Source organism: Acomys minous (genome assembly GCF_964271855.1).
Source record: "Acomys minous genome assembly, chromosome: 4".
Classification (NCBI taxonomy): domain Eukaryota; kingdom Metazoa; phylum Chordata; class Mammalia; order Rodentia; family Muridae; genus Acomys; species Acomys minous.
Window position 1 is genome coordinate 25,172,395 of NC_140486.1, and position 15,558 is coordinate 25,187,952.

General features: G+C 44.5%; 1 protein-coding gene across 1 annotated transcript; it reads left to right on the forward strand.

Annotated features, from left to right (window-relative positions):
* Positions 1 to 842: 842 nt before the first annotated feature.
* LOC311596122 (dolichyl-diphosphooligosaccharide--protein glycosyltransferase subunit TMEM258-like) lies at positions 843 to 1,076 on the forward strand (the record flags this gene model as incomplete). Its single annotated transcript, XM_084779347.1, has 1 exon — positions 843 to 1,076. One exon carries the CDS (start codon positions 843 to 845, stop codon positions 1,065 to 1,067), a length of 225 nt encoding a protein of 74 aa, XP_084635473.1. The 3' UTR covers positions 1,068 to 1,076.
* Between the last annotated feature and the right edge of the window lie 14,482 nt (positions 1,077 to 15,558).

The window sequence follows — 15,558 nt, forward strand, 5'->3', positions numbered from 1 at the left end:
TTTTACAATTTTTGTATCATTTACTTACTGTGGTGCTCTCAGTGTTAATTATAAAATTAAGATGTCAGCCAGCTCTGAAAACTGCTGAAGAAGAAGCCCTACACCCCAAGTTACAAGTACTCCACTAGACTGAATTATTTATGTAGAAATAAGCACCTCTGCCTCAGTAGTATATAAGTTGGCTTTTGCCTTTAACCAACAGTAAGCTTGAAGTCAACTTCTTTGTGCTGATTATTTTTAAATGTTTCACTTGTATGCCTGTTTTATTTAACTGTATAACCAAGGACATGTAAAATATCTTGGACAAGAAAAGGAATTGTAAGCATAAAATGTCTAAGAGACCCCGATTTATGGGACTGCAGAGGCGTCTGTGGCCAGGGACAGCCTATGTCACTTGTGCTGTGTTCTAATTGCTGAAGCCCAATTTATAGGTCCACCTCCATGTTATATTTCACATGCTGCTCTCTCGGTGTGTCCAGAGAATACAGGGGCACTGCTGGGTAGTATCTAGCATCTCCCATGAGGGCCTGCCCAGAAATGACCAAGAACTACTCACCCCAAAATGAAGCAAAGAACTTGGGCAAACCACCACAGTGAACACGGCCAGAGACGGAGCAGCCCACCTGCCCTTGTCTTCCTGGTTGGTGTCTTCCTGGTAAGTCCTTACATAGTGCAGGGTAGAGTGAGAAAGGAAGACAGAGGGAGTGAAAGCCCTAAAAACTGACCAAGATGGGATTTCTGTCCATGCTTGCAGAGTGCCACATAAAGCCATATTTTATTTAATGTATAAAAACGGACTGGTGGTTTATCCTGTGCGGGGCAAACTGGAGCTCGAAGGCCATATGAGTAGGTATGCCAGCCCGGTGACCCCGTCTGTCTTCACACTCCTGACTGTGGTGCTTCTGTCCGTCGGCGTGTTCTTTACCGCCTGGTTCTTCATTTACGAGGTCACCTCCACCAAGTGCACATGTGACATCTACAAAGAGCTCCTCGTCCCCTTGGTGGACTTGCTCTTCATGGGCTTTGGAGTCCTCTTCCTCCTACTCTGGGTTGGCATCTATGTCTGAGTCCCCAAGGGTACCTACCAGGAAGCTCACCAAGTCCCTACTTTTGTAAATTAAAAAAAATTTTTTTTACCGTTGCTATACTTGTCTGCCTGCTGTTTACAATAAAGGCAGACGTATGACAAAAAAATAAAATAAAATTTAAAAATAATAAATAAATAATAAAAAACACTTTGTGCACTTTAGTAGTTCCTAGGAAATGTTTATGTTCCATGGTCTTCTGTGAAAACAAAAGGGAGGCAGTGAAGACTCCCCTAAGGGCTGCTCCTGCAAGCCGAGTGGCGAGCCACAGCCTACCACACCTTTCCTCTTTCATGGGAGCCTGGAACTGTCTCCAGATGAGATCAAGCACTGCTTTCAAGCCATCAGGTCTGAGACCCGTAGGACTGGGGTGAGGTCTGGGCAGCCCTGATGGCTGCAGGCTAGCCTGTGCTTTGCCAGAGAAAGGTCTAATTCAGGCATGGAGACCAAACTGGGAAGTCAACAGACAACAAGGCCATGGCTGGGAAAACGCCCCAGGATGTGAGAAGCCAGAGAGATCAGGCAGCACCAGGAAGCACACCAGAGGGCAGGTAGGACTGGCTGACTGATATCCAAGTTTGGATCCCGAGCACTCCTGAGGAAAACGAAGCATGGAGGACCTGCCCGTGCTGACTAGTTGAACATATGAGCTCCAGATTTAGTAACAGACCCCACTCAAAAAGTAAGATAGGGGGTGACTGAGAAAGATACAGATGCTGACCTTTGGCATATGTACACACACACACACAAACATGCATGTGTGTTACACACATTACACAGACCGAACTAAAACCCATTTTCTTTATGAGTCATCTGTCTCCTTGGTCTTTTCCAAGTTAATTTGAATTTTATAAAATTACAGCTGATAATTCAATCACCATGTGGGTATTTGTTATTGGTTTCCTCACTTGTGCTTTACCATATGTATGTGTATGTATGTAGTATATAAATGTATGTAGATAGATGTACCTGGTTTCTATATCTTGAATGTCAACTTGAATATCATTATAAGTAGGAAGGTTCTCTTAGAAAAAAATTACAATACATTTTTAATGGATTGTTTTCCAAGTTTGGATAAGCCAGGTATGATATGTGAAATATATTTCAGGTAAAATATGATTTATGTAAATTTCATTAACCTTCTAAATGTTTACCTGAATTGTTTTGTTAAATCACAAATACATTATTGTTCTAAAGAAAAATTTCAGAGCCAGGCATGGTGGCCCACGCCTTTAATCCCAGCACTCGGGAGGCAGAGGCAGGCAGATAGCTGTGTGTTCGAGTCCAGCCTGGTCTACAAAGCGAGTCCAGGACAGGCAAAGCTACATGGAGAGGCCCTGCCTCAAAACAAACAAACAAAAAGAATTTCAACAAAATCACTATCTTTCTCTAGATTACTGTGGCCGATTCTCCCTAAAATCAACATGTAAAAATCCAGAGAGGAAGAAAGCAAACAACGTCATGGCCCTGGGATGGAGTGGGTCCACGAGTAAGACTTTTGCAATAGATTCTGCCTGACCAAAGCGGGCTGAAGAACAACAGGCATACGATGTCAGGGAAGATGTTAGTCTGGCTGTGCAATGTCCTCCCCTGGGTCACATGGTTGAACACGATGCCAGGATGGTGAACTCTTTTCATAGGACGTGGTAGCTTTAAGAAGTGAGGCTCTGACTGGAAAAAGGCCATCACGGGAGCTTGGGGAATGTTGTTCCTGGTGCCTGCCAGTCCCTCTCTGCTTTCTGGTCTACCTGCCATATGAGGATCTCTAGCATATGACCCTGTTACCACACAGCCACTCCGGCAAGCCTTCCCTGCCACGATGACCGGAAATCCCCTGGAATCACAGACCTTCTTCTCCATTAACTGGCTCTCTCTCAGGCATTATGTCACAGCAAGAGTAACATAACTAACACGCCGAGTCAGGCACAAAATGTCGGACCACCAAGTTCAAGGATGGAGAACTCCTAAGGGTGGGAGGGAAGTGTTGCAATGACAAAGAAAAGGAAATTGTGTTTACTACACTGGGTTGCAGCACACATGTGGAGCAAATTATGCTAAGATGTCAAGGGACGTTATAAATAGATTCAAAAATGGATTCAGATAAATTCATGCATAATGGACATCATTATTAACAGACTCTTACAGGAAAGTCAAGGATATTCTACAGGCACTGCCAGTGCTTTGAGATCAACGTCATAGGCACCCAAATCAGAGACAGACTGAAATGAGAGATCACTTGCTAACTTTATATGACATTTATTAGGTTCTTACCCTCTGATTTTGGTGGCAAGGAGCTTTGGGATTTGTCTACTCTGAAAGTCTTGGCTGAATTTAGAGTTGATAGAGGGCTGGTGGATGGTGTGGTTTATCAATACTAATTCATTAGTAAAAACTGACAACCTCCTCCATTGCCGTTCAGCTAAATCAATCCTGGCATGTATTCCGCCCCCAAAGCAGTACAAATGGACTCGATATGTTACCAATTAGATGGCTATTACTACCAGCCATCAGAAACTTATCTTGCCCTGGAGACAGGAATAAGCCTTTATTTCAAACCACACTCAAGGAGAAAATACAACAGAGGAAGTGATGGGGCCAGCTGTTCGCGGACGTGAGAATCTGCTTGACTATAGACAGGAAGTGTTGTCACTGGGAAGGGACTTAAGGATGCTCTGGGGTTTATTCATCCCCCTCAGCCTATGGCTCCGGTAAGGAGGCCCTAGGAGGCGGGGAAATAACAGCTAAGAGTCCAAAAGGGGTCACCTTCTGCCAGTCATTGAAACGACTTCTATGCTTTGCTGATTAGGTTAAGTCTAGGATATAAGATGTTGCTTTAATGTTTGCAATTGATGCCGACATAACTCCAGAATGTTCTGAAAATGCCGACGTTGAATACGAAGCTAAGAGGGGAAGTAATACTTTGAAGAAAAAAAAAAAAGCTTTGGCCAGTGGTGTCTACATGTACAGTAAAGTGCAAAATCGTTCTGCCTCTGCATTTATAGTCAAAACAGAGTCAACTGCTGCTTTGTAAAATGAAATCAGGACCAGAAAGATTGCTCAGTGGGTAAAGATGCTTGCTGCCAAGCTGAAGACGTGAGTTCAATCCCTGGGCCCCACGTGGTAGGAGAGAAGTGATTCTTGAAGTTGTATTAGCCTTCGACCTTCCCACACCTATTGTGGCATATGCATGCCTCTGCAATAAATTTACTGAAAAGACAAAAAAATAGCATTGAATTGCTTAGATCAGGGCACAACGTGAAAGCCAGTGTGTTACAGAAGACAGGGACAGCCACAGCTTGAGCTCCACAGTAGCCGTGGGTTTGAGCAGGAGGAATTTAGAACTTCTCCTATTTAGCCAAACTGTAAATAAATCCGTCTTTCTTTATCAATCTCTGAGCTCAAAGTTCAGAGGTGGCAGGATTTGTAGACCTAAATGGCTGGGGATAGTTTTTCCTGAAGGCTTCATTAACCATAACAGGCATATGAAAATAGGCACAAGCCAATGGAGAAGAACAGAGAGCCCAGAAATAAACCCAAGGGTCTCCAGCTAATGCCCTTCAGCAAGAGTGATGGGAACACACAGTGAGAACGGGTCACTCTCCCTGATGAGAACTCCAGAAAACCAGCTGAGTGAAAGGGGCCGGATACAGGAAAGCAAATAGCATGAAATCTCACTTATGTGTAGAATCTAATGAGGCCAAATTCAGAAGCAGAGCTTAAAACGGTGACTGACCAGGGATGTGGGAAGTTCTGACTGCCGGGTACCAGGTTTCTCTTAGGCAGGATGCGTGCTTTCTGGAAAAGAAGAGAAGAATAATTATAGTGATGATCCTGATTACGTGTTTGACTGTGACTGAGTTCATCTTAAATATTCTCATCACTAAAAAGAACGCAATCACAGACACATGGAGTGATGGCAGGGCTAACTACTAGATAGCTAACCTTTCATACACATTCATATTTTAGAACAGCACACTTTGTGTCTTTAATATATACAGTTTTTGTCACATAGAACAAATGGGGGTAAAATTAACAATGTGACATGGCCTTTCCGGTAATAGTACAATCAGGCTTAGCTGTTTAGATTTTCCTTCATATGTGTATGACTTTTGCTCCATAAACAAGGACCTTGGATATTCAAAACTCCAAACTCATGGTGGGCCCTCCTGAGCTGGTGTGAACTGGTATGAGCTGGTCCGAGCTGGTCTAAGCTGGTCTGGTTTGGCCATGCTTTTCTCAGACTTGGGTGTACTCCAATGCCCTGGGATCAGCTCTGAGGTATCCAATTCTCCCTGGCCATGCTCCAGGGCCCTGCAAGATTATCAGTCCTCAAGATGGGCCAACCCATCAGGTTAGTTAGCCTGTAGTCCCTGTGACTGAAAGCTGCCTCTTTCCCACTAATGAATCCCTTTAAGGACTGAATGCAAATGAGATAGTTACACCAGTGACGTCAGTAACACAGATCAAGATAACTCTGAATATACCTGTCTGGCTGCTATTCAATTTTCGAATCACTATGTCATGCAAAGACTGGACTTGGCCTTCCCAGAAGACTTCAGAGGATGTTGTGTTGGACAATGCCAAGTGCTGGCTGCTCAGTGGGGAAGGGAGGGGCCGTAGCTCTTCCCATGAACAGTCTACTCTCTCTAGAAAGGCATGTTACTCTCAAATATACTGATATATGCCTTGAGTGATATTTCTTTTCACTTCAACCCTGGGATAACATCTGTGTGTGCGGGTGAGAGGGTGCGGGAGGCACATTGCAGAGACACACTAGAGATGTCACATGCTCTCTGTTTTCCTCAAAGAAATCCCAGGAAACCAGAATGTGGCTGGCTTTCTGAGTGCTTTCTATACCCTGCTCTTCCCAGCAAAGCTTACAGAAAGAAAAATAGACTTCCTCGAGGCTTACAGTGCAGCAGATTGAAGGTGAGAAGGGCAGGCCTGACAGTGGGGCTTCTCTGCACCCTGGACAGGAAGAGGACAGGGCAGTGCAGCTACAAAGTCTCTCTTCCCATCTGTCTGGTTGTCTGAGGTTTTTCTTTCCTTTTCATCCCAAAAATGATTGCTGTGTGCACTGAGGTTTCATGGTGAGACTATAATGACAACCTTCATGAGGTTGGAACGAGATCCAGGAAAGAGTGTTGCTGGGTTTTTTTTTTCCCTGGGAAAGGGGGACCCTGGAGACAGGAAATGAATCTGGCACCTTTGAGACCTTTGAGTCTTTGCATCTTAGTTTTACAGCCCTTTCTCGGTATGCCTTGTCTCATAATCACAGAGAAAGGGTAGACGTGCTGAGGAAAGGTCCCACTGAGTAATTGCTTAGAATGAAAAGCTTGTCATCTTGTAAGTGGTACCAGGGGAGAAAGGGGAAGGTCAGGAAGAGGCCAAAGGGGGCAACCTCAGTTTCTTTAGCAACCGTCAAAAGAAAACCAGAGAAGTGTCAAATTTGTGCACCATGGGGACCCAGATGGCTAGGTAAAATTAAACCTCTATTTGGGATTTGTGATATTGAACAATTAACTTGTCTGGTACCCTCTCCCCAAATTATTTTCCTCCTTTGGCCTCTGCAAACATGTGCACAGGCTCATGCACGCACACTCACACTCTCTTCCCACAACATGAGTACACACTTGCAAATTTCCAATTATTTCCTCTCGGTCTTAGTTAGGGTTTCTATTGCTGTGATAAACACCATGACCAAAAGCAACTTGGAGAAGAAAGGGTTTATTTCAGCTGACATTTAGGACTGTCACAGTCTTATCCCAAAGGGAAGTCAGGACAGGAACTCAAAGCAAGAACCAGGAGGTGGGAACTGAAGGAAGCCTTGCTCCCTTGGCTTGCTCATCTTGGTTTTTTATACACCTCAAGACCACTTGTCTAAGGATGGCAGGACCCTCAGTGAGCTGGGCCCTCCTAGATCAGTCATTAACCAAGAAAATGCCCAGAGGTCAATCTGATGGAGGCATCTTCTCAACTGAGATTCATCTTCGCAGGTAACTAGCATTTGTTAAGTTGACAGGAAAACAATCATGATGCCCCCTTTTTATTGTTCCCAGATACTGACTTCATGTATTCTTCATTTTTAATTTTTTTAAAAACAAATTCTGATTGTGGAGCACAACCCATTGAAATCTGTGTTCTTCCTCTATTGATGGGTTCTGTCAACAGAGAAACAGCCTGCCTTGGCTGTACTTGGGGTACTGAGGTTCTTATGAAACTCCACAGCTGTTACATAGTCACTGAACAGGCAGTGCCCCTGCTCTCAGATTTCCTCAGTCTCTCCATTTGTTCTTCTGACTTGCCTCCTTGCCATTCATGAGGAAGAGCAGTCACTCCTGGAGAATGATAAGAATTTCATAGCCACTCCCACTGCTCCCCCAGTGAAGGGCGAGTACCTGGTGAAATCCTCAGTCTTTTTGACCCTGCAACTGGACTTCTAGAAACACATCCTTCAGCAGTAATACACAGGTGCCTGAACGTCATTGCTCACTACAGTGCTACTTGCAGTAACAAAAGATTAGAATAAAGCCAGGTGTCATCTACAGGAGATTTGCAGAATGAGTTATGGAACCACTATACAATGGGACACTCCGCAGCTATAAAAACAACACGGCATGGTCTAAATATAGGTATGGAAAGATGCCAAGGGCTTCAGTGAAGATAGAAAGGTACTGAATCGTTAGGTGTTTGTTCTTCTTTGCATAGAGCACCACTGAATTAATACCCAGAAACCAATGGAAGTGGGCAGGTATGGATTGGAAGTCATGGATAAGGAGGAATCAGGGTTCAGGGGGCAAGAGATGGGGAGGAAGACTTTTCCATCTACTTTTTTGTAGCTGACTTTTGAATCATATGACTGTATTATCTCTTCCAAAATATTTAAGTGAAAACTCTGAATAACACACATACACACATACGTACACACATGCACAAACACACACGTATGCATGCACACACTCGTATATATACACACATACACACACACACACACACACACACACACACACACACACACACACACGGACTGATGGGCAGTTTTAGAGTCAAAGGAACTTACAAACCAACTGTTCTGCTTATTCCTTTTTGAGATAAGAAAGTGCAGGTTCAGACATTATTGAGCATTCCCGAGTCACTCTATTCAAGACAGAACCATGTCTGGAACACTATGTGCCTGGCCCCAGGTCATTACTGTGTTTGGTCCTTGCTCCTCTGGCAGTTTTGCAACTGGACCGACTCGAAGGCTAGCCTCAGATGCTTGCAGCTCTAAGTCAGGGGGCCCTCTAGGGAAAGCCAAGGCAAAGAACTGAAACTGTCTTAACCCGCAAGATGTAAAGAGACTTTTGATGAAAGTGAATCTTAATATAGTATGTTGGAGAGGGACCATCTGTTCCCAATCTTTAGAGAAGAGGGGACGAGAATTTATGCTACAACATGAAGCATGAGATAAAAAGAGGAAATTCCTAATTTGTCTGGTTATAGACCAATATACCATCAAAGCAGACCACTGTGGCTGTCTCTGGGCATGTAAGGAGAGATGGCCATTCTTCTTCAGTAATTCGTCCCAAACTATATCTTAGTGAACAGATCCCTGTAATTTGGGGAGATCCTCAGCTAAGGCACCAGTGCTTACCTCTGTGTTCTCCACATGCTGCCTCCATGGGCTGGGTTTATGTTTTCTGTTTCTTGAAGGACAGCGGGGTGCCTGTGGTGAGAGAAGTCCTTGCCTCGCCATGTTTGCAGGTAGATGGAACATAAAGCACCAACACAGGTGGCAAGGAGGCAGGGTCTGTGTCCACATTGCTTCTGTCCTTCCCACTGGAAACATGAAGTGCATGAAACATACACATCAGCCTAACAAGCAAGGCACAGTGTCTGGGACAATGCTGGCCTTCATGAAATGCTGCATCCTTTAGTTGATCAAAATAGATGACATCTCCCACGTAGCACACACTGGCGCAGGTGTTCAAACCTCTTATGTCATTTGGAAAAGCAATGCTAACTGACATATAAGAATGGGTAGCAATACTTTATGATGTTTGACCAGACTTCCCAGGGCCTCCTACGCACCCACCTTCATGCTCTTCCAGTTAAAAGCAAAGCCCTCGAAAACCTGGGATCAGAAAATGATGGTACAACGGTACTGTAAGAGGCAAAGCACTGAGGGTTGGTCTGCTACTCAGAGAGGAGCCTCCGCAATGAAGCACACACACTAAGGTGTCCATGCTGGAGACAAACAAGCTGCACTCTGGGCAGGTCATGCAAACTTAAAGGCAGGAATGTTAGGGACAGTGCCCTGGTGTTGTCCTCTTTAGAGGAACATACACAGATGTTTCTTCCTATGCAGTAGTGTGGAGATTGAAACAACTGCCACTTTTCAGGTGATCCTTATTGTCATGGAAGATTGTAATTAGTTATCTTAGGCTTAATCCACTTTACTGTATATTAAACACATACTAAAATTGAGCCAGATATTTATTTCCTTGTGTATGCATTTCTTATAAAACTGTTGGCCAAGGGTGCTACTTAATTAGAATGTCTCTGTCTCTGTCTCTGTCTCTGTCTCTGTCTCTGTCTCTGTCTCTCTCTCTCTGTCTCTCTCTCTCTCTCTCTCTCTCTCTCTCTCTCTCTCTCTCTCTCTCTCTGTGTGTGTGTGTGTGTGTGTGTGTGTGTGTGTGTGTGTGTGTGCGCCCACGCGCGCTGGTATAAAATTGGCATATTAAACTGAAAAGATCCCTCTCTTAGTGCTCAAATTTCTGCCATTTGCCTTTATAGCACCTTTCAGATACTGGGTGAAGATGGGGCAGTGTCCGTTTTTTGGGACTTGGTTGCCTCTGCCTCATGACATCACAATCACATGGTGGCCTCGTGGGAAACCCACACTTAGTCATTCTCTTTGATGCTCAAGCAGTTCACAAATCACGAGCTTTTTCTATTTTGGCTTGAAGGCAACTTCGCCTAATGTTCAACATATGAATCATGTGCAGAGTAGTTGTATTGGTTGGGAAATCTCTGTCCTGATCTCTTGAGGTCCCCCAATTTCCAGGAGAAAGTTCACATTTAAGTTCCTATAGCGTATAGTTTTTAAAGGCAAGTTCAAAGACATTCTTTCCTTAGCATCCTCTCTTAATGATGAACAAGTAAATAATGGCATTAGAATGGATAGGTAGATTGATGGATGGGTGGGTGAGTAGGTGGTGAATACATGGATGGGTAAACATATTGATTAACTGGCAGATGAATGCATTGTGGGCAGTGGGTAGATAGATGCCATGTAAAGAGATAATAGATAAATGGTTGGTACTTGGAAGGGTGGAGAGATGGATGGAATCTAAATACATGTTTGCTGGTGGGATGGTGAGCACACAGTTGAACTCTGATCTCTTTTAGCCTCTATATCTATTCATCCAAAAATTTCAGAATCCTTACGGGTCTTCATTAGTTAATAAACAATTGCTGTGAAAAGACACCACGACCAAAGCAACTTACAGAAGAGAGATTTTACTGGGAGTGTGCTTACAGTTTCAGAGAATTAGTCCATGTCGATCATAGTAGGAAGCATAGCAGCAAGCAAGTTGGAGCGGGAGCTGAGAACGTAGAGGTTGAGACAACCACCATTAGGCAGCAAGAGAGAAGAGGGAGAGCTAATTGGGATGGTGAGGGCTTTTGAAACCTCAAAGCCCACCCTCAGTGACACACCTCCTGCAATGAGACCGCATCTCCTAATCCTTCCCTAAAAGCTCAACCAGCCAGAAACAGAGCCTTCAAATATGTTCTCCTTCCAAGCACCCGAGGCCTCGGGCAGTGGTGTTTCAGAAGTTTAGGATTTAGAAGAGTGGCCTTCCAAATAGCCAGCTATGCTCCCCGCCAACATTCCAAGAACCATAATGAGGAAATTCAACTATCTGGGCAGGAATGAAACTGTTTAGAACATTTTTTTTCTTATAAATAGGGAACTATTAGAAGAGATAAATTATGGAAGGTCTTATGCAACATTTGTCTTCTCCATTTACAAAAAAAAAAAAAACCCCAATTTTCTATTTTGAAATCTAGTTTTGGTCTTACAGCCATGTTGAGTTTGAGCTGTTGTATTCACAGAAAGTTGAAATTTTCTTTATGTTTTCCCTCTGTCATAGCCTAGGCATTTTGCTGGGTTTTCTATCATATAAACACCGCCTGCTTAACACCATTCGTGACTGGTCTGTGATTGGTTTAGAGAGCACGTGCTTGCACCAAGCAAGCAGGAGCTGAGGTTAGAATGACATTTCTCCATGCCGGCAGCAAGCCCAGCCAGTTGGCAGGGGCCCCTCTGCAATAAAATATTAATATAAAAAACAGCCTTTTTATCATCTGAGGTATTTGTAGCAGATTCTCTGAGTAATGTTCTTCACTCCCTTCTTCATTCATGTTGTGTGGAATACGTTAGATTCCATCTTCTCACAGCCCTGTGGGGAGACATTGTGGTGGCTTCCATCCAGCAAGCCTTGGCAGGCCCCAGCTATACACTGTTTCTTGATTAAGGATTTGGCTTGGAAGCTAAGGTAAGTCTTTTTGTGGCTTTATCCAAAGTGGGATTCCCATTGAGTGACATACTCCCCAAAGAATGTTTCCAGAGTGGCTGTCATAAAGCATTTTTTTTTTGAGGGAGGGTGTATAAATTTCACATTTAGCCTATTTCCTTTATTCCATACATTTACAAAATGCTAACTGCTCCAGGCCTTCCTGACCTGAGACTTTGGCCTCCTAGACAGGAGGCAGTGAGGGGCGTAGAGATTCTCTGACAACCAGGAGGAAGTGTTGTGGTAGTTGTAGCATCTAGTAACCACTAGAGAACTAGAAATGGGAAAAGGCAGAAAATCTTATCTGCTATGCCTTTCTCTTCCTTCCTCATCCCGCACACCTTTTAGAACCATCTAGAACGATGAGAGGAAGACTGTAGAGAAACTGAAGCAAACATCTCTGGTATGGCTCTAAGAAAAACCAAAGACCCCCTAAAGGAAGTGGAGAGATTATGGTGATGAGAGGCATCCTGGAGCTGTATGGCAGGATATGGTGATGTTAAGGACTAGACCATTCCACATGGCTGTTGTCATTCAGTGGATTGAGTCAGGCTCACTCCTTACTGGACTCCTTCTGCAGGGGAGGAAATCAGCATAGCTTTCCTGGGAAGTCACTCCTGGCAGAGCCAGAAATACCAGCGGCTTCCATTCTTGGCTTGAAAGTCAAACCAACTGCTGCAATTTTTGTTCCAACTCTACCTTCCTGCATATTGTCTAAAATATCCCTGTTGTGGTGATCTTTTCAGCGCACTGTGTAAAGATTGTTTTTATATATTCAAATGCTGGGTTCTGTACCAGCACAGAGCTGAGTATAGGCTGGACTCTGTATTGTTATTCCTTTGGCTGCATCATATTTTGTAAACACCCCCCCCCAACACCTTCTGATTGGTTTAATAAAGAGCTGAATGGCCAATAGCAAAGGCCAAAGAGGATAGGCAGGACTTCCGGGACAGATAGGACTCTGGGAAAGAATCAGGCATAAAAAGGGGGTCACCAGGTAGACAGAGAAAGAAAGGTGCTGGACTAAGAGACTGAGAGGTAACGAGTCACGTGGCAGAAAGTGGATTAATAGAAAAGAATTTAAGTTGAGCGCTAGTTGGGGAATGAAGATATGGCCAAGCATTGCTAATAAATAAAAGTCTCCATGTCATTATTTGGAAGCTGGCATTCCAAAGAAAGCCTCATTTTATCTTCCCCCAGCTCAACAAGATCCCAGTTCCCAGCAGCCAGGCACTAGTGATATAGGAACCCATCTTTAGGGTTGAGGATAAATTTTCCTTCTACAAATGAAGTTTTGGTGGGGACAGCTGGCAAGTTTGGAATTGGCAGAGTGCTCACAGGCATTCCAGAGCAGCTACAAAGCCCACAATAGGAGAAACTTCTGAGTGCATATATATTTGTCAGCTTCAACTTTCTACAATGAGATGCAGAAGGCTATCTAACTTGTAAAAAGGAAAGATCCCTTAGCTCACAGGTTTGGATGATCAGTAACATGACACTGGGAAGGTCCTCTGGCTGTATGAACAAAGAAGTAGAGGTGTGCATGTCTGGAAGAGTTTTGCAATGGTTCTTCTTGACTGTCAACTTGACTGGATTGAGATATGCTAAACAGATTAGATACCTGTACACGTGAGCATGAGGATGTTTACAGAGATGATTAGACCACAGGGCTCTGGCCTAATCAATTCCTTAATCCGTTGATAGAGTCACAATCCAAATAGACTATTGGTAGGTGATGGAACAGTGGAGGGCGGGGCATGTCTGAAGGGCCACTGGGATGTGTTCTTAGGAACTGGACCTTGTGTTAGAGTCCTTCTTGTAACTTCTATACATATTCTGGCCAGGAAGTGAGGAACTTGGCTTCATCCCAGCCTCTGCCATGATGTTCTGCCCTGCCATGTTTAGAAACAATGGAGCCAGCTGCTCATGGACTGAAATCTTATTAATCATGTGCTTTCTTTTTAGGCATTTGTCACAGCCATGAAAGGCCCAGCTAATATAGCCTTGAATTTATCAAGCAAAAGGCCAGAAAAGAAAAGGAAGGAGAGGGGGAGGGAGAGAGGGAAGGATGGAGGGAAGGAGGAGTGGAAGGAAAGAGGGAAGGAAGGAAGAAAGGAAGAGAGAGAGAGAGAGAGAGAGAGAGAGAGAGAGAGAGAGAGAAAGAGAGAGAGAGAGAGAGAGAGAGAGACTAAGGTCCACAATACCTTTTAGTAGCCTACAGGACTCCTAAAGGCTCACCTCTCATATCACCATCATCATAGAGACCATGAATAATCATAACAAACCATTGAGAAGGTCACCCAGGCCACACCCAAACCATAACAGTAGAGTTCTGCAAAGCCTGGCAGCCTTTAAGCTCCCAGGCCAGCAAGGCCTTAAATCCTTTTATCTGCAAGTAGGAGGCATCCCTCTCGAAGGGCACTGGAACTCCTAGGTATCCCGATGCCCTTGCTACCTATGACTCTGGCACAGGCAGGGGCCACCAGACAGACTTTTGACTGTTGTCAAACTTTTGACTGTTTGCATCTAAAACGAGCACTGTTTGAAATGTCTTGGTGGTTTTTTTCCTTTATAATTCTTAAACTTACTTTAAGACTTTAGTTTTTAGTTACGTGTGTCCTTTTCTCTGTATGTATACTTGCGACTGAATTCAGATGCCCAGTGAGGCCAGAGATATTGGACATCCCTGATGCCAACTGGATGGTGGTTTTGTGGGACTCTTAACAGTGTGAGTGGAGCGGAGGTGTCTCTGACTCTTTTGACAGCTCTTGGGACCCTTTTCCTCCTCCTGATCTGAGGATTTGTGCCTAGTCTTATTGCATCTTGTTAGGCTGTATGCAGGTAATATCCCTGGGAGGTCTGATTTTTTTTTCTGAAGATAAATGAAGGAGGAGTGAATCTAGCAGAAAGAGGAAGTGGTGGGGCAGCTTAAGACTGAGCATTGAGTGAGAAAGGTGAATGAGAAAGATACAGACACAGACAGAGGGAATGGAAAAAGACCAAGCCCTGAGCCATGCCTACAAGTATCACTAAATGCTGCTTTTTGTCCTCCTGGTGGGCAGGGATAGGGATACAGGCTACCCTCCTGTTGCTGTGGTCCCTCCTCCTGCCATCAGGGTCACTGTCACTGCTGCCTCCTTTGGCAAACAGAGGCTCCTGAAGAAGACAGTCCTACCCTGTCCTCACATGTATTGCCTAGGGGTGATTGCTCAGGAAGGGTATAGCTCTAATATCCCCAGGCTTGTCTGTAGCTCCTTCAGCTTTGGGTTGATACACCAGCCACCATATCATGTCTAACCAGAGGGGAGAGGGACCCTGGGCAGGAAGAATGGGGCTTGCAGTGTCACACAGCTTTGATGAACAAGCTGGAGTCTACACAGTGTTAAGTAAAGTCACCTCAAGTTGAGTTTCATAGGTGGAAGTGATGGAGGACAAGCCCAGGAGGAAGCACAGACACACTGTCCTCAAACTTTCTCCTAACTACGGGTGAGTAGGGTGCTAAAAGGCTCAGAGTGAAAGACATAAGAATGTGGGGTAAGCTAGCGCCTACTTCCTGGGACCACTGCCTTCTGCCTTGAGACGTCATCCTAAATGGCTGCTAATCATGTAGCCAACAAACTATTTGTAGACCTCATGCCCTGGAGCATGGGGTTAGGATTAAGGGACCACCATATCCTGTCCCCTGGGGAATGGCATGAGGATCAGGGGCCACCACATCCTATCCCAACTTGGGGCTTGATGCTGTCTACCTACCAGGCCCTGACAAATTCTAATCTTCCTTATTTAGCACGGTTGATCTCCCCACGGTCTACTCTGCAGAAAGTGCTCTTTTTCCTTCAGCTGATGTCCCGTTTCAAAACAAAAGTCTCTTCTGCACTCCCAAGATACCAGAAAGATGTCTGCAATGCTCTCCC